Genomic DNA, 19,691 nt, shown 5'->3' with positions numbered 1-19,691 from the left:
AAATTGTTATCAAAATTCTTGCCTTTTTCATAAAAATTTTGAGAATCCAAAAAATCTGACCAGCTCTCTAATTACATAAGTCACTGACGACATGTCTGAAATGCTAAATGTTATGGGTTTTGCATAAAATGCCCCAAGCTTTTAGTATGTTATGTGGCCCATCCATCACAGTGGACAAGCTCCATCGTAAGGGACACATTTGCACTTGTATGTGCCAAAAAAGTGAGCCAGCCAATCAGAGAGTAGAACCCTCCACAGAAAGGTAGCCCATTAACAATTAGCAGGCCTGTTAGCTGAGGGTATCTAGAACCCACTGGAATCGGAACTTCAAAGTCAACTTGTTCCCCAGCTACAGGCATGGCTGCTGAGCTCCGTGACATGCTTTGATATGATCAGCATGCAGTTCTGGGTCCAGTACTTACAGCATCTTAGAGGCCACTCTGGAAACCTTTCCTACACTGTCGGCGAGGCAGCAGCATCCACTGAATGAGTCCTCCCAGTCCTTTCATTCTGTCACTCCTACTGTATCTCACAGCTCCCTCATACTGTCTCCATGCAATTTAGTCCAGCTCGGAGCTGCAAAAAGTTATATGCCTCAACCGAGTACATCCTGTATTCTGCCATTGTGGAAACTGCAAGTGCAAAGCTTGTCTGTGGGCCTGATATAGCCACAACTGTTCTGGGTGTGCCCTTTCTTGCTCTTTCACAAAACCTGCACATATCATTTTATGTCTCATGGTTTTGACCTGCTGCCAGCATTTTGGCAGTCAATTAAGCTGGCTCAGTGGCTGGGGTAAATCCATTTTGATTGACACTGACTTAATTTCCCTATGTGGGTGGATTTCAAATGAGATTCTGGCCCTGTGTCTACTTTACCTCAGCTCCACAAGAACAACAGAAACATTTTATACAATGAGGCAAACTTCACTTTAAAATTAACACCAACCTCTTTTGGATCATCCCCCAGCAGCTTAAACTTCCTTGGGACCTTGCTTCTGGCAAACTTGCACCCATTGTAGTACATGCTCCAGGAGCAACCAAAGGAAAAAGAAGCACCACAAGTCTCAGGGTCCAGCCCTTGACATGCACAAGTCCGTCTAAGAAATAAGAGAAACATTTATGTGGCTATCAACAGCATGTAGAGCCGTACATGGGTAAAAGTCTGCATGCTTAAAATTCATGCAATACATGTAAACCATGTACATGTTCATGTATATGGGGATAGAGTTCTTTTGTGTGGCATTTCTCCTTATTTGCCCACCATCAGTGCAGGATTTCCGCTTCTTTTTGGCTTTCTGTGCTTGAATAGCCTGGCCCAGGTTTCAGCCCCGTAAGATAAAGCTTTGTTGAATAAATGGTCTTTTGACTTTCTAGGGAAAATGAGTTAACTCACTGTTGTTTGCCAACTGGGATAGGACTAAGTTCCTGAAACAAAGCCATGCCCATGTTACCAAAAAGAGAAAACAGAATATTTGTAATTAAGTAAGCCTTGTTCTGAAAGCAGTTTCTTTCTGTGTATAGCCATCAAAGGGAGAAAGGGAGAAAGAGGAAAAGGAGTGTGCCCTTTCTTGCTCTTTCACAAAACCTGCATATATCATTTCCTAGCTGTAAAATAGTTGACTCAAACAAAGATGTTACCAATCATTAAATATTTTTACAGACTATCAAGGTTTTGTTAGCCAGTGCTTCTCTGTTTAAATGAAGCCTTGAGAGAATTTGTGCTCAGTTGTCAAATTTTTTGTGGGTGATGGGAGATTTAAAATGAACTGTCGTTAAAAACTGTAGCTACACAACTTAATTCTATATAGAAATCATACAGCTAATTCTCTTTATGCACTCCCATGAGCCTAGATGGAAAAGCTCATATATTGAATGTCTGTTTTATATTGAGATTTTTGTAATTGTGAGTGCCGAAAGAGGTCTTCATTGACTTTAATGAAGCTGAATTTGTCTCCCCCACAAGGACAGTAGGGTTTCAAAATCTCAAAAGTACCTTGCTTTTGAGAGAAGTTTCTTCGAGCCCTAAATACGTAACTTGAATTGGCTAATTTTAAAAACGGTATATGTACACATCTTGCAGCTTCTGAACTAAAATCCTCCCCCCCGCCATGACTTCGCTGGTATTACATGGGGGTGAAATCCAACACAGAATTTGTCCTACTGGATCTAGATAAACTTTTGTGAGTCAAATTCTGCTCTCAATCAGACAAGGGCAAGTACAGTTCCCACTGAAGTAATGAGCCCTGTCGTGTTCTCATTTACACCAGCCTAAATGAAGAGTAACTCCAGTGAGGTTAATAGTGACACCAGTGTAAAACCAGTGAGAGGAAAATTAGATCCAAGACGTAAGTAGAGCTTGTGTTTGTTTTTGGCTGTAGCTTGATTGCATACTCAAGGGAAAGGAGAATATGATTTGTTTCACTTACTCTTCATTCAGAGCACACCGTCGGTTTGTGAGTGTGCCATACTTCCTTAGAGTGTCGGTGAGTTCAGAATACAGCTTGTCTGCCAGACTCAGGGAAATCCCCTCCCATACCAGGATAAGGATCACTATCACTGCAGTTTCACAGGTATGGCCAGCTCGTTCCCGCACCAAGCAAAGCAGCTTTTCTTCGTCACTACTTCTACGAACTACCTGCATGTACGGCAACACCATCCCCCCACCCCCCAAAAAGCATTTCTTAGTGAGAAGCAAGAGAACATGAAACCTCAACAGTCATGGTAAAAAGTTACATTTGCCAATATACGTTTTCCCCCTTGATGCTTCTGACACACAGATTCTTGCCTCTATTGAGTAATACACTGATAAGGGCCAGGTTAATTCTCTTCTGTTTCCTGAAACACAGGGTGGGTCTAGATGAGATAGATACTGTCTGAAGAGCACAGAAGAACTGGGGTAGGTGCAATGACACCTTTGCAGAATATCTCCTTTTTTCCTCTGAGAAAACAGAAATGTGTCCAGGATGGTATTATGGCAGAAAGGACTACTGCTGTAGTAGAGGGGGCAGGAAAAGCTAGATACTCCCCATGGTGTTTCCCTCTGCAGAGATGGCAGCAGATATTTGTACCCAAATAAATCCTCCCTAAAGCAATGGTGAATAATTTAGGTCTCTCTTCTGCAAGAGCCACACAGATTTGGGGAAGAGACTAGAAAAGCTTCACAGAGGAGCCTGCCCTCATTTCTCTCCCCTGATTCCTGCTGTGCCCAGATGATAAATTGCAAACTTGAGGTCCGCCTCTGTGTTTTGCGACCTCATGTGCCCCTATTATTAATTTTCATGTATAAACATTATGGCAGCATGCACACAGTGGCAGGTAAAGTTCAAACAAAGTAGGAAGACAGGTCCTGCCTCTCAGTGCCCATATGACTGTGGGTATTTCTACAAGAGGGTACAGTCTGGCATACCAAAAGACTATAATTAAAAAGGCATCAATTTGTCCTCATCTTGTCTCCTACCAAGCGACCCAAAGTACTCAGTACTGAGTCTGCCAGAGCAGACAAAAGAGCGTGCTGGCTTCTGTTGATCAGTGTGCATATTCAAAACATTGTACTAGTGCTGTTGCACCTCTTAATTATTTTTACGCTAAATGTAACAGTAAGAAGAGTGTCTAACATTCTGGATCTTATATCTAAAAGAATGCATCTTCCTTTTCATAACTCTAGGCCAAGTTTTGCTTTCACTCACACGCATGCAACTCAACTGAAGGAACTGCACAGGTGTGAGGTCAAAAACTGGCTCAGAGTGGGCAACTGGGCAGCCTGAGATATTGTTGGTACTTAACTGTTTTAATTTTACTTCAATTAAAATAAATACATGTGTCATTCCCCTTTACTTACATGAATGATCAAACTGAAGTAGCTTATTAAGGACATGTAGACATCACTCTTACCCATTTAGCAATAGGACATCCCTGAGAACTTTTGCCTTCTTTTCCAGTATAGATGACCCTCTCAATCCTTATAGCTTTACCCTTCTGTCCAAATCTTAAATGAACAAGCAAACAAACAAACAAACAAAAAAATACAATAAGCAACTGAATTTGAATGTGGTCTGCACAAATACTTAAAGTTTGAGCACATTTCAGAGTCTTATCTTAAGAAATAAACTCTTAGCTCTAAGCAAGAAGGGATGAATCATAATGTTTCAGTCTTATTCATATCAGTACAATAATATGTTGCTATGGTGAAAGAGGCCATTTTGTAAAATGTATTTAGTCGGTCATAAAAGTGTAAAAATTGTCCATCTGTGCTAGGCTGCCCAGGTGTCCTGATTTTATAGGGACAGTCCCGATATTTGGCACTTTGTCTTATACAGGCGCCTATTACCCCCCACCCCGTCTCGATTTTTCACACTTGCTATCTGGTCACCCTAATCTGTGCTAAATTTTTAAAACCAGATAGCTCCTTTCTATAGTGAATTTGCTGTATTTGATCATTTGGAAACACACATTTGACAGGTATTTTAACTGTAGGTAGTTGGTCATTTTTTAAGTTTATCGTTGTCATGGAATAGTTGGGATGTAATAGTTACATTCAACTCACTTTCTATACTGATTTCTGCCTTAGACACAGCGTAAGTCAGCAAAAAGACATGAATCATTTATTTTAAGACATACTTGTAGATTATCATCCATTCTGAGTTACCTGTTGCATTTAGTTAATAAGTATGGATAAGAATTATGCCTGCCTTCTATACCTAAGCAGGGTTATAGGAAGTACTAAAATAATACCTTTGATAATGTGTCTGTAAACCTTTGCAGATTTGGAGATCTGGTTTGATTCTCACTTATCTTGGTGTAAATCAGGAGTAATTACATTTTGGAGTGGAATCTGGTCCAAAGTTGTGAGTGTGTATGCACCAAAGGCAGTAGCATACACCCCAAAGGGGACATAGTCAGCTCTCCATGCCCCCCACCCCCACTCCCATGCACCAGCTGGCAGTTTGAGGCCTGTGCTAGGCAGAACAATTACTGCATCTATAAAAGAACTATGAGATCTGTTGTCATTTCTAAACACACTCCCCCTTCTGTGTCCCCCAGAGGCATTTACCGAAGGCCATTGCTGCTGTTGTGGTGCCCTTCTGCACAACACAATAGCGTACCAAAGTTGAAACAGCCCACTTAGTTGCAAATTTGAACAGTTCTCAGTAAATGCAACATCATGGTTCCAACAGCAACATTAACTTAGCCACATTTCACAACTGGGCAAAATTCTGTTTTCAGGTGCACTTGTGCAACTCCGTTGTGTTGTAGGGACATAAATGAAGGTAGCATTTGGCTCAGATCACAGACTACTATATATGTAATAGTCTAACCAGTAATAGAAAGCATTACACATGTCGTGTGGCCAAGTTAACTGCTTCTGGAACGTTCAGTTTGGCTTTTCTTATTTGTGTATTTAAATTAAATACAAATGTTTGTATTTAATTTTCTTCATCAGTAAAGGAAGGGGGAAAAGGAAGAATTCCCAATCATGTTGGACTACACGTGTGCTAAAGGCAATTACTAGATCACCTTTTTCCTAGTTAAAGGCTGAGATGTGAATGTACAGCTGTTTTTTTTTTTTAAATTAACCATGTGCAAAAGTTGTAATTCTTTATAAAACAGTTTTTCCTATCAATTAGCTAATCCGGTTGCACTGAAATTTGTTTCTATAATATTATTCTCACTCTTCTGACATCTTTCCTTAAGTTGCAAAATAGGAGCTGATAGTTTTGAGTTATGTGAGCACTGTAGAGAGTGGATGAGGGAAAAGATAAACACACATTCCCATGGATTCATGCAACACATTTGTTGTCACATAACTAGAAATTCCAGACCTAGCTTGTTTTGTAGATCTAAACACTTAAAACTAAAGCCAAGTGTGTTGAAAGCCAGTTCAGTAATGTCAACGCTATATTTATTTAAACTCAGTAATTGCATACATGTGTTTTAGAATATTTGTATAGGTATTTCAGGGTGTGTTTTAAAGGAAGGTTGATTTAGGGATGTAGTATTAGCTTAGAGAGCCAAATAGCTTTGTAGTTCCTCAGCCATCTTGAACCACACAGCTCTTACCATATAAAAGACTCCCAGCCTGTTCAAGTAATTTTTGAGCTTTTCTGGTGAAGCCAGCTGAGAGTATGAAGGCTGTCAACCAAAATACCTCTATATCTTCTCCTTATGCCAAAACAGCAGAAATTAAATGCAAACAAGTGAACACAATAAGCTGTGAAATCAAGCCCTCAAAAGTCAAAAAGTTTGAAAAATTAAGGTTTCTTCTATAACACTGCCAAAGTCTCATACGGAGGATTTTCTGTTTTACTGATTAAATATAAATATTAAGGCCTAAATGGAAGAACTAAAGCCCTGAGCTGGGAATGCTGTGCAGTTACAAACATACTGCATCCCAGGTGTGGCCTGTACCACCTTCTAAATGTGCGTGCTCCCTTGCACAGTGAGGAGTGTGGGATATGGTCCACCCACCCTCTCAAGCTGCCCTGCAGTGGCTCAAGAGCGTGAGTACTAACCACAGGGCAGACTGTCAGGGAACGGGGCACAAACCCCAAATTGGTTGTGAGCTCCTTACTCAGATTTCACCAACTAATTATCAAGTGTGAACTCCTCAGGCACTATAACAGCCTTAACATGGAGTCACAGACAGTCCAGTTGGGTACTCCGATCTGTCTTGCCACCCAGGTAAGCCTGCCTTTCTGACAGATGAACCCGTACATCAAAGATCACAGCAATATTCAGGTTACCCCCAGTCCTAAAAGACCGGTCACTTATCCCAGATCAGTTGCACTTTATATCTCACACCAAAGACAACGCTTGTAGCCAATCTTATAATAAACTATCTACCGATTTATTAACAAGGAAAAGGAAACAGAGTTGTTTACAAGGTTAAAGCAGGTAAACATATATACACACAAATGAGTTCGAATCTTAAGTTTCAAAAAGTAATAGAAGCTTCTGTAATAAACAATCTCTAGATGTCCTTTAGAGCTAACCCAGGCTAAGCACTGGAGATCTTTTTTCTTATGCACAGTCCAAGCAGCATAAAGATACGGTTCCTTCTTGTTAGGGGTTTTTGTTTCTTTCCCCACTTGTGCTTTGAGTTGCAAACTCAGCTGATGGGAAGAATAAACTTGGATGTCCTTACTGGTCCTCTCTCCAGGGTTGGGGTAGGAATCAGGTTGGGTGATGGTGTGTACGTTTCTAAAATCCAAACAAAATCTCATGATTTATACCTTTTAGGTACCATCACAATAGGAGACCCAGGGGCTTTTTGATTTAGTGATCACTCCCACGTCTACAATGCTCTACAATTCCTCCTGAATTTGTCTTTGCATTTCACTGTTAGCATAGGCTCTGCTAGGAGCAGGGCAGGGTGCTGTAATTACAATAGAATGCATTATTTTTTAAATTAAACCTGGGAGGTTGGAAAATGAATGCCCCTGCCTGTGGTATTTCAAGAGAGCCAATATCTCCTGCTTTTGGCTGGGTTCGAACCCTCTCAAATCTCAGTGCTCTCCAGAGTAGTCTCTTCCTTCTCTCCTTGACCAAATCCATTAAAGGCGAAGAAAATGTTCCCTCAGAAAACCTACCCTGCTATAATTGGTCATTAGGGCAGTAGCCACAGTTTCCGCTTGTACATTAGATAGAGCTCTCACTTCAGGGTACCTGGTGGCAGAATCCACCATAGCCAGTATATATTTCTTTCCATTCCTGGAGAGTTCATTTAATCTCTTATGCTTCTGACATAGGACACAACTCTTACAGTACTTTTTTTTTTTTTTTTAAACTTTCTCACACGTGAGGCCAATAAAAATTCTGTTGGAGCCTATCACAGGTTCTCTTCACCCCTAAGTGTCCAGCAAAGGGGCAATCTGCAGCCACACTGTCCTGTACTTATCAAACACAAACACCTGCTTGCAAACTTCACCACGGTGCCTTTTTTTCCTTATGGAAGCCTCCCTATACAACAAACCTTCTTCTAGAAAAAATCTACCCTTTCCTTCCCCAGTCAGGGTATTATTCTCAGCTGCACTCCTCTCCTGGTGCAGGGAAAGATCAACATGTTGAGCCTCAATAAATTCCTTTTGTGTTTCACTTAAGTTAAGAGCAGACTCTGGCAAAGCCATGGAATCTCCAAACCCTTTCTCTGGGGACAGACTGTTACCGTCAGTCCTTTATAAGCTGTATTTCCCTCCCACTTGCAGCCCACCATAGACAAGCCAGGTGAAGTACAGCTATACTCTTTCTCGCTGCAAGTTCTGACATTAACCTGCATAGACATGGCTAAGGTATCACTACCTATTACAACATCAGTGGGAAGTAGATTCCGAATGCCCACAATAATATCTCCTTTAAAATCCTCAAATTTGAGGTAACCTTGGCCAAAGGTACAGAATATTCAGCCAAAGCTAATATATTTAAATTCTTATCGGGAAGTCTGTCTTCCTCCCTTACCAAACTTTCCTTGACCAAAGTGAGGGCTGTGTGTCCCTCCAGCCCTTACAATCTAAGCCATTGCCCTTTAGCATTTTAAATAAATTCTTCACAACCTTCCTAAGGTTCAGTCCTAATATAGTTCATGACTGACACTGTCAAACGTTCTGAAGTTTCTATACTTCAACTGATAGGTCTCAGGGGTAATCTTAAATCTTTTCAATACATTTTCTTTCTATTTCAGATACCCCATGGCATCACCCTCCTTCATATCATTAAAAACTTGTCTGGCTTTCCCAGTTAATCTAGTTAAGAGGAAAGACATCTGTTTCTCTACTGGAATATAGTGCATCCCACATAGTCCCTCAAAGGTGGACAGGAACTCTTCTGTACAGTCAGTTTCTTTATAAGTTGGGTGGACTTTCTCTCATTCCCTTGCATGGTGTATCGTAGAGCTTGGCTGCAGACAATGGATCGTGTGGTGTGGTCTGGATGAAAGCTGGAGGCATGTAGGTAGGCATAGTGGTCAGTAGGTTTCCGGTGTAGGGTGGTGTTTATGTGACCATTGCTTATTAGCACCGTAGTGTCCAGAAAGTGGATCTCTTGTGTGGACTGGTCCAGGATGAGGTTGATGGTGGGATGAAAATTGTTGAAATCATGGCGGAATTCCTCAAGGGCGTTTTTTCATGGGTCCAGATGATGAAGATTTCATCAATGTAGCGCAGGTAGAGTAGGGGCATAAGGGGATGAGAGCTAGGAAGCCTTGTTCTAAGTCAGCCATAAAAATGTCGGCATACGGTGGGGCCATGCGGGTACCTATAGCAGTGCCGATGATTTGAAGGTATACATTGTCCCCAAATGTGAAATAGTTATGGGTGAGGACAAAGTCACAAAGTTCAGCCACCAGGGTTTCTGTGACATTATTGGGGATACCATTCCTGACGGCTTGTAGTCCATCTTTGTGCGGAATGTTGGTGTAGAGGGCTTCTACATCCATAGTGGCTACGATGGTGTTTTCAGGAAGATCACCGATGGACTGTAGTTTCCTCAGGAAGTCAGTGGTGTCTTGAAGATAGCTGGGAGTGCTGGTAGCGTAGGGCCTGAGGAGGGAGTCTACATAGCCAGACAATCCTGCTGACGGGGTGCCAATGCCTGAGACGATGGGGCGTCCAGGATTTCCAGGTTTATGGATCTTGGGTAGCAGATAGAATACCCTGGGTCAGGGTTCCAGGGGTGTGTCTATGTGGATTTTTTCCTGTGCTTTTTCAGGGAATTTCTTGAGCAAATGTTTTAGTTTCTTTTGGTAACCCTCAGTGGGATCAGAAGGTAATGGCTTGTAGAAAGTGGTGTTGGAGAGCTGCCTAACAGCCTCTTGTTCATATTCCGACCTATTCATGACGACGACAGCACCTCCTTTGTCAGCCTTTTAGATTATGATGTCAGAATTGTTTCTGAGGCTGTGGATGGCATTGTGTTCTGCACGGCTGAGGTTACGGGGCAAGTGATGTGCTTTTCCACAATTTCAGCCCGTGCACATCAGCGGAAGCACTCTATGTAGAAGTCCAGTCTGTTGTTTCGACCTTCAGGAGGAGTCCACCCAGAATCCTTCTTTTTGTAGTCTTGGTAGGAAGGTCTCTGTGGGTTAGTATGTTGTTCAGAAGTGTGTTGGAAATATTCCTTGAGTTGGAGACGTCGAAAATAGGATTCTAGGTCACCACAGAACTGTATCATGTTCGTGGGGGTGGAGGGGCAGAAGGAGAGGCCCCGAGATAGGACAGATTCTTCTGCTGGGCTAAGAGTATAGTTGGATAGATTAACAATATTGCTGGGTGGGTTAAGGGAACCACTGTTGTGGCCCCTTGTGGCCCCTTGTTAGATAGTTTAGTGTCTTTTTTCTTTTGTAGAGAAGCAAAGTGTGTGTTGTAAATGGCTTGTCTAGTTTTTGTAAAGTCCACGTTATTCCTAGACCCAAATGACCAGTAACTTACCCCACATCAATCTCAATTTAGATCTTACACCAAAGACAACGCTTGTAGCCAATCCTACAGTAAACTGTCTAAAAATGTATTAAATAGGAAAGGAAACAAGAAAGCTATTTACAAGGTTAAAGCACATAAACATATATAGACACAAATAAGTTCCAATCTTAACTTTCAAAACATAATAGAAGCTTCTATAATAAACAAACTCTAGATGTCTTTTAAGGCTAACCCAGACTAAGCACGGGGGATCTTTTTCTTATGCCCAGTAATCCTTGTCCTCCAGAATCCAAGCATAATAAAGATACAGTTCCTTCTTGTAAGGGGTTTTTATTCTCTTCCCCCCTTGCCCTTTCAGCAGCAAACTCAACTGATGGGAGGCATCCACCTGGATGTCTCATCTTCATTGGGAGGAACAGACAACAAAGTTTTCGTCCTCTTTAAATGTTCCACAATAGTTTGTCTGGTGTTGAGAGGCCTTCCTTTGTGCCAGGAGATAACACCTTCTGTTGGAGATCAGCACTTTACATTAGTTAACGTCTCTCTCCTGTCCGGTGATATACACAATCACAGAGGCTTATAATACAACGTTCAAATATTACCTTACAATATGGGACCCTGATGTTATAATTAATGATGATTAATGCATGCAGAAACTTATAAGCATTCAATACAGTCTAAACAATAATCACATTTTTATAATTCTAATACCTATTTTAACAATATTAACACACCGGTGAGCCAAACTGATGTCAGCTATGTATTTGCCAGTTTTCAAGTGAGGCCTGGGACTGTGCCATGAGCTGGCACTTGGCCAGCCAGCATCACACTCCCTTGTTAGAGTTGCTAATGCTGCTTACCATGATAGCCAGAGGTACTTGGGCTAATGCAAGGTCTGCAGCTGGGGCCAGCCCTGCACGGGAGTCGCAGGGGAAAGAAGCTCCTTATACTGTACCACTCCCCTGTGCCCCTGCTAGCTTCAATCTGGCCCCAACAGATCAGGTCCAAATCCTGCAGTTCTTACTCAAGCAAACTCCAAATAGCCTGGGTATGGAGTAAGTAAAAACACAGACACAGCAGAGTGAGGACCTCAGGATTTGGCAGATAGTGTCTATGCATGCCATATAATATATGGGCTGTGCAATATGGCAGTTTTCAAGTGGCAGGAGAACCTTACTGTTTGCTGGAGTTCTCCGATTTAATACCTTATTAATGTTAGCAGTGTTTTATATTTATATAATATGTAAATGATCCACATATCTATATGACTATTATATGCATATCCTAAGCATTTGTTTTGCTGGTAATCTGGAGAATGCTAGTAATGTAGTATCTTGTGATATATAATTTATTCTATCAATCTGAACAATACTGTCTTCATATAATGGAAGGGGGGATGTTTTGCTAAAGAATTGCTTATTGAGTTTCAGGACCAAATCTTACTTTGCTCCCATTATTGTAATTGAACACATTGCAGGAGGAAAGTGAGTAGGATTAAGCCATTTGAAGTCTTTTTGTAGATAACATTTTGCTTGAATTTGCTTTTCGGTGCTCTCATCCCTCCATCTTCTTCCTATCTTGGCATCTGCATCCCCCACTGTGAATACCATAGCCAACACTCTTGCTTGGCAGGCTTATGAATACTTGTCCCCGCTTGGGTTTGCTGGCATCTGTCTCAAAGTGGGCAGCCTGTGCCAGCCAGCAGACTATTAGCCCTGTCAAATATTGTGACTCTCTGGTGAATAGCACAGTACGTAAAGCTGGCAACACTGGAGTAGCTAAGCCTACAAATAATTACTCCATTTGCAATTGTTTACTTCTTTATGTGCAAAGACTGGAAAAATTCTGACATACACAAAAGGATAAATGTTAATCTGTCCTGTTCCTTTGCGCTAATTACCTTTCTTCCATGATTTCTCTAATAGCTGCCACGTTAGGACCGGCTCCTAGATGGGTATAGAAAGGACCTTCATCTTTTTCAATAATTTGCTCTGTTTAAAATAAAATAAAGGTTATTGCCTTAAAGTGTAATTATTTAATATGAGAAATTGTGTTGCAAAGCTTGCCCACAGCTGGCCAGGTAGGACCCTGTTATGAATTTTTGGGGGCCAAACTTTCACATATACTTGTCTAAAGTAGGCCCACAAATTATGCCCAAGTGTATTTGCAAACCATGAATTTACACATATATAATGGGTGACAGTGTATGCAAGTAGATATTGCACCCCATTGTCCCTTTTGCAAGCACAAATGCTTGTTTTATATTTGCAGTTACAGTGAAATTAAAAATTAGCATTTCCCAGTAGTTACTGAACAGTGATTTCTCACCCTGTATTTAGAAGGGAGGATTTTTGTGGTCACATTGGCAAACATCACTTCGGGGGCTATCACGTATCTGTTTTTTGCATGTATGTATAACTTATATACCTAAGGCTTGAAAATGTGGCCCCTAAAGTTAAACGCAGCTTGAACGGAGAGTGGATTCTTCTTGTTGAGTTCACAGTTGCTGTATTAGCTGAAAAAGGGGTGGGGAAGACTGGGGCAAAGATGAGATGAATGCTAGATGTTGAAGAAAAGCCTCTTTGTGCCAAATACATTGAAGAAATTGTCTTAATATATCCATTATGTGAAAATACAGGGTGACCATCTCTGTAAGTGTCAGGGACAAGTTAAAACTACAAATACAGAGAGTTTTGATTTCCCCATTTCATTTCTACAAGGTTTCTCAAAGTGTGGCAAGGAGAAACAAGAAACCAACTTCCAGTTTTGTATTTCTCCTTGCAGTATGGTAATGCACTACTTTTTCCCTTCGCCCCCATGTTAATTTTCCTGAGATTCAACTCAAAACATTTTAGAAGGGGGAAAAGATCGACTTTGCTTTTGTAGAGAACTATATTTTCAACTTTATACCCTGGGGCAGGCTCTGTGTGTGTGTGTGTGTATATAAAATCAGGGAGGTCACAACAAAGCTATTTGTCTTCACAATGAAGAACTGTACATTTTGTCTCAATCCAACACAGCAGAGAATCATTTCTCCAGAAAAATGACTTCAAAATGTGCCCATAGTAAGAGGCAGAGTGGAGACTCATTTCGCCAAACAAAACAGTGTGTGGCAGAATGAAAAGGAGGAGCATGCCAGCTATTACACTTATGCTCTCCCTACAGTTCCAGTCCTGCTCTTCCTAAAGCACAGTGACTGAAGTTCTGCTTGGCCCTGACACTGGTCATTACCAGGGGAGTGGAAGGGAAGAAAGGAAGAAGGCACCTATGTAAAGGGTCATGCAAAATCCAACCCTCTGTTTTTAAATCAGCCTTTACTCAGTCAAACTCTCAGTAATTTGACTGTGTATCTGAGTAAAAATGGAGTAAGGATCTCAGGTTTTGGTCCCAAGACATCTTTCATACAAACAGTATCTCCAACCTTGACTTAAATAATACTGCATCAAATTAAATTGTGAATCTGATCTTTTTATCAGATGTGTTTGCATAATATATGCCTGCTTCTGAAGGAGACTGGATACAAAGAGATAAACAGACTGAAGAATCTACTTTATATTAGATTTGTATGCCATACATTAATGTGCTAGCACACAAACCAGACAGCTTTGTTACAAACATACGGTGGAGTTCTATTTTTAATGTAAAAACTAGTGTTGCTGGAAAGAAACTGAAACTCTCCCTTGCTAATGGCTGGCATTCTCAAAAATCAACCCAAAATAAAACCAAACAAAAAACCAAACCAAACAAACCCCCCAACCACTCTGAAAGCTACCTTCCTAATTGTGAATTAACAATGTATTTTTAGTATATTTCTTGCCACTTACCAACACAACTGCATGATGGGAAATCATATTGGGTTTTGACAGGTGTGTCCAATAAATTTTTTACAGGAGTATCCAATAACTTTGAAGGGGACTCTAAAAAATTATTTAGGACAGATCCAGCTGGTCTTTTAGTTGGGGTTTTTTCAGCAGAAGGAATTGCTTGTTGATCTAAGGTTGAAGTGTGGCTGTCAAATTCTGCAGCAATAGAATTTCTTGATAGGATAGTGATCGGACCTGCGGTTTCGACCTTCACATGCTTAGGTGATTTGATAGTAAGAGCTTTGTGATCAAACAGTGATTTGACCTGAATTTGTTTCAGCTGCTGTTCCATTGTCTCAATGATACTCTTTTGCTGCATGTTCTCACAACTGAAGTGCTGATTCTCTTGTTTAATTGTTTTTTTCCATGTTTTGTTTTCCAGATGTCCAGTTGATAGATGCATGCAGATATTAGACTTTGAGCCAGCCTCAACTTTTATAGGCTTGTGCGTCACACTGGGACAAATTTCAGGTTTGGGTTGTTGTTGTATTTGCTGCTCTTGCTTTTGTAAGAGATGCCACCTGAGAGCAGCATGATTTTGAAAATCCTTGTGGGGTTGAGCCTGAAGGTAACACCCTCTCTGGTCTTGTGGGAGAGTTTGTTGGCTGTGTGGTAAGTACCTTTGCTGAATTGGTGGAGCTTGCTGGCTGGACATACCTTGTTTCAAATTCCCACCACATCTCTCTGGTTGTTGGAGTGGTCGCTGTATAACTGAAGCTTGTTGAGATTGTTGCTCTTGTTCTTGAAAGCAATGATGCACCTCTTGCTTTGGGGTCATACTATTTGGATAATATTGCATATGTTGCAAGTCCTGCATTTTGTTTATTCCGAAGAGTTCAGCATTTATGGTGTTTTCCTTCTTCTCAGAAACCAAGTGCATACGGCCCGGATGCTGCAGATTAGTATTTGTTTTCAGAATCTGATTGTAAAGGGAAGTTTTACTGTTGCTACTTTGCTTCTGCTCTGGTCCAAGCTGAGGGTTATGCGGGAACTCAGTTGGTTTTATATACTTATTTTCGGTTTGAAAACATTCTTCTAGTTTAAGCTGACTGTAGGATGCCCCATCTATTTGCTGTTCATTGTTACTTTGGGAATGGGAAAAGGTCTGAGACAGTTCTTCGCTTTTCCTTTGCAGTGTTTGCTGGTGGTGGTGGTTTGGGGTTAACTGTGGACTGCGTGACAGTTGTGTTTGCTGCGCCTGTTTTTGCAACATCTGTTGTAAAATGTTTGAATGTAAGAATGGTTCATTCTCTGTTGTCTGGGGAGTCAAGTGCTGCTGTTTTAACAGGGCCCCCAAAGGCTGCTCAGTTTGTTGTTCTTGTCTTACTTGGAAATGAAGCTGCTGTGTATGGTGTTGCTGCACATAGGACTTCACCAGAGAATTCCTCTTTGTGAGCTGTGGCTGGGGAGAGTGCTTTTGGAACTGCCGCTGCTGGTCAGCTATAGGATGGACTTGCAGTTGTGCTGCCTCGCTTTTGTACAGTTGAGGCATTTGTTCCTGTTGTATTATTTTCTGGCTATGGGGCTGTCCTGAAGGCTCTTTTAATGCATCGGGATTCCCAGTATACTGGTTTAAATGTATCTGTTCCATTGGATTTGGCTGGAACTGGAGAATTGACCTCAATAAAGCCTCATTGGGCTTCTGTGGGGAAGCTCTATGGTGAAAATGAGTGGAAATCAATTCTATCCAACCTGGTTTTGGATAATGTTGTGGCTGCTGTTTCACTTGGTCTTTTCCTTTCTCAGGAGGCATCTCGTGTTCTTTTTGTCCCAAGTGCTGCTGAAAGTGTTGCTGCAACTCTCCGTTGTTCCCAACTACCTGCAGATCTTGGATGTGTGGTTCTGATGTTGGCTTTATTTCTTCTGTGCGTTGCTGAATGGAGGTCATCATGGTAGCTGGCAGATCACTTTCACTGCCATCCTGTTGTGACACCTCAGGCTTCCGTGGAAGCTTCTGTTGAGAGTTAGGCTGTTGCTGGGCAAGGCCAGGACTCCTGGACATCAGTTCTTCCTGCTGCCCTTCATTCTTCACTTCTCTAGGAAGAGTTTCAACATTTCTGTTGTCATAGGGGTGATGTCCTTCTGTAACCCCAAGGGACAGAGTGCTGTTCATTTCTGGAGCTGGGGGAGGAACAGAAGCAGGAGGAGGAGTGAAGGAATCCTTATTGGACACTGAGTTGTGTTTAAACAAAGCACCATTTTTTTCTGCTTGCTCTGAAATCCCCTCCAGGCTATTGTTGTGAGATTGCAGATTACTGCTGGAACTTAGAGAGAGATCTTGGTTGGGTGCCCGCCCCATATTTCCACGAACACTACTGTTTCCTGTGGGTAAGGGATGCGTATCATAGCCTGGGTTTTGTTGCTGTAGCTGTAGTTCCGATTTCTGAAGTGAATAGCTACCTGGTAATACAGGTGGTTTACTGGAGTCTTCCGTACTGTAGACCTCAGTAGCCACGACAGCTGGCACTTGAGGCAGCTCAGAGTTTGAGGTCTGTGGGGAAATGATCTGCCCTGAGGTATGGGATGAATGTGTTGTCTCATAGGACAACACATTAGTAGCCTGACTGTTAATGGCATTTATGTGAGATGTGTTTTTCTGCATTGCAATGGAAACATGGTCTGGATAATATTGAGACAGTGTTTTTTCTAGGAGTTCACCATGCATGTTTTCCATGGAAGAGGCAGAAACTGTAGCACCATTAGGCATTGGCACTGCCTTGTTCTTAAGTAGTAAGACAATGTTCTTGTTGTGGCAATTAATGTTTTCCCTCTCTTGCTCATTCTGAATCTGGAGATCTTCAGGATTTTTTGAACCATCACAGTTGTATCTTGAAGACTGTATAAAATCAGAAGCTGCATTTTCTTGTCCAGTAAAACTCTCAGATTCCTTCTCATTGCATGAATTGGAGACAGTTGGTTTTTCATTGTTTTCCCCTGGCTCATCTTTTTCACCATTTCCCTCTTCATCTCGTTTAATTTTCTTGTTCTGATGAAGGCCATATAGAGAAGGCTCACTAAAAGTGCGTTTTATCCCACCATTTTGCATATACTTGGAATACACTCTCTTTTCCTGTAGGAGGTCAGGGCTGGTACGGTTATTTGGGTTTCCCTTCACGTGAGGTATTCCATAGCTGTTCTTAAAAAGTAGCCACTTATGGTCACCATTTACTTCAGCATGGGTTCTCTCTGTTAATGGACTTCCATTCTGCAGCTTCACTGACAAAGGCTCCACCTGGGAAACATGAGAAGGATGTGGTATTAAAAATGGGCTCAATCTATTGCCATCAACATGGTTGGTTCTATCCTGTTCCATCTGGCCTGCTCCAGGGCCATCCACAAGGCTGCCCTTTTAACGTATCTGAAAGAGAAAAAGGGAGGGAAAAGGGTCTAAGTTTAGTTTTAGTTGATACACATCAAATCACTGACCAGACACAATATTTGAGCATTGCCCTCCTATCTATGCACAGCATCCCAAGTTACAGTGGTCTCTCCCGTTTGATTGGTCTCTTAATCAAACCAATGTTTTCTCAGGGTGTTTTCAATAGCATTGGACTTATAAAGTGTCATTTGGTATTATAAAGTGTCATTTTTTCATGCTGCAGTCTGATGTATTTTTAATAAATTAAAGGTGAAGCCTGAACTGAAACAATATCAGATTGGGCACGAACATGTGAAGCTGATGGTGGTATGCAAGCAGCATGAAACTGAACCAGACAGACCCGCTTTTAAAATGGTGCAGAAAAAACGCTTGGTTTGTTAACTTGAAACCATTATGCCTTATAGCAACATACTGTCTTAGTTCATATTTTAATTTGACACGCTTTCTGAAGTTCAGCACATGATTAGTTCAAGTGTGTTTTCAAACTTGATAAGAACATTTTCAGCACTAAGTTCCTAACAATGGATGCATAGGTGAGAAACTCAGATTAGTATAGAAAAGGGAATGCAAAAATAAACTGGGGATGAGAAAATGCTGTTCTAACAGAAATATACTTATCTTAAGGCTAAATCTCTTGCATGATTAATGATTATTTTTTAATGAAAATATAAGTATTTACTGCTTCGCCTGAACTTTTCTGTAATGATTTTTATTCCAAGTAAGGTGGAAAATCATGCAGAAACTGTAGTTCCCAGACTTAGAGCTAATCCTGTTACTTGATTATAGTATGCCAAGCCTCTTTTGTCTGATTTGAAGGATTATTGCCACCAAGCTGGCTGGTTAGAGAGGCACCCCTGCACCTCTATTCATCAGCTGTTTGACAAGGTCATTTAAAGTTGGTTTTCCAAAGATCTCACCCTTAACAAAATACACGCATGAGAAAACAAAACAAAAACTGACTACTCTCTACTGGAATCCCTATACTTATTCATTATTGTTACAATACTAACATTACCATTATGCATTTATTTAAGGAAAAAAATTAAAATCATGGTACATATTCATATGCAACAGACTGTATTTGCTTGATATTATGAACGAAGCCTGTGAGCATGTCTTTAGAATTGTATTTTTGTTGTTGTTCTGCAGCAAAGCCTAAAATCTGTGTGTCTTGGATATGAGTAGGGTCGTTTGGAAATTCTTCTCTTCAATAAATATCTTAATATTCAATAAAATATTTACCTTTTATTTATATAAAAAAGGTTTCACATTGGATAAACGTGCTGCCAGGGTGTAGTGAACAAATTCCACCCAACAACTGTCCAATTCTGGTTAGGCAGATCAGCTGAAGGTTCAGAATGACAGAAAAAGTAGAGAAAGCTGTTGTTGCACTCTCTCCATAATTTGTTCTTTGTGGGTTTTATCGTTCACCACCAACAGCCCAAATGACAGAAGAGAGACCGACAGAGCACCTTGCAGATGTTAGAAGGATTTCAGATTGGGAAAGTTAGGAAAATGTGTCAAATAATAAATACATAATGTACTAAAAGGTACAAATGAGTCTAACGTAAAAATTTTGACTCACGCAAATTTTTGCAATGAAGACATTACTTCTAGTTTGCATAGAAAGGGAATATGAAGGGCTCTCTATTATTAATTCATATTTGCTTGGACTGCTAAGAGCCTCACAAGTGGCTGATATTACCACTCCACAGAGAGGACTATTACATTTGAAAATTTCTCCTATCACAGTAGATTTGCCTCCAAGAGCACAGAACAGGATTATTTATCCTTCTCTAATTTTTTTTACAATATCAAATTACACCTAATTTATACAATGTGCACTGAATTCCAGGGTATTATTGCCTCACTAAACTCAAGTGAATAATAGAATTCAGAAACACTCTTTACATAAGAATTGCTCTTGGGCCATGTAAAATTATTATAAGCAGAATTGATAGCATTATATAAGATTACTGGGATTCCCTTTCTGTTCAGGGCGCTAACTTCAAAATAGGGACAATCAAAGCATCACAGGTG

General features: G+C 40.9%; 1 protein-coding gene across 2 annotated transcripts in view; it reads right to left on the bottom strand.

The window, feature by feature from the left end:
- TET2 (tet methylcytosine dioxygenase 2) overlaps window positions 1-19,691 on the bottom strand; it is an 83,032-nt gene that overhangs the window by 13,661 nt on the left and 49,680 nt on the right. For both annotated transcript variants that reach the window (XM_077815094.1, XM_077815095.1), the window contains exons 2-6: window positions 14,234-17,630; window positions 12,310-12,400; window positions 3,892-3,985; window positions 2,427-2,635; window positions 947-1,097 (exon numbers count right to left, since the gene is read on the bottom strand). In XM_077815094.1, coding sequence (XP_077671220.1) covers window positions 947-1,097; window positions 2,427-2,635; window positions 3,892-3,985; window positions 12,310-12,400; window positions 14,234-17,585 — 3,897 coding nt within the window. In that variant the 5' untranslated portion in view covers window positions 17,586-17,630. The remainder of the gene's footprint in view (window positions 1-946; window positions 1,098-2,426; window positions 2,636-3,891; window positions 3,986-12,309; window positions 12,401-14,233; window positions 17,631-19,691) is intronic.

This window comes from Eretmochelys imbricata, chromosome 4, assembly GCF_965152235.1.
Source record: "Eretmochelys imbricata isolate rEreImb1 chromosome 4, rEreImb1.hap1, whole genome shotgun sequence".
Classification (NCBI taxonomy): Eukaryota; Metazoa; Chordata; order Testudines; family Cheloniidae; genus Eretmochelys; species Eretmochelys imbricata.
Note: the sequence above shows the minus strand (reverse complement) of the source record. Positions and strands in the feature narration are given on the sequence as shown.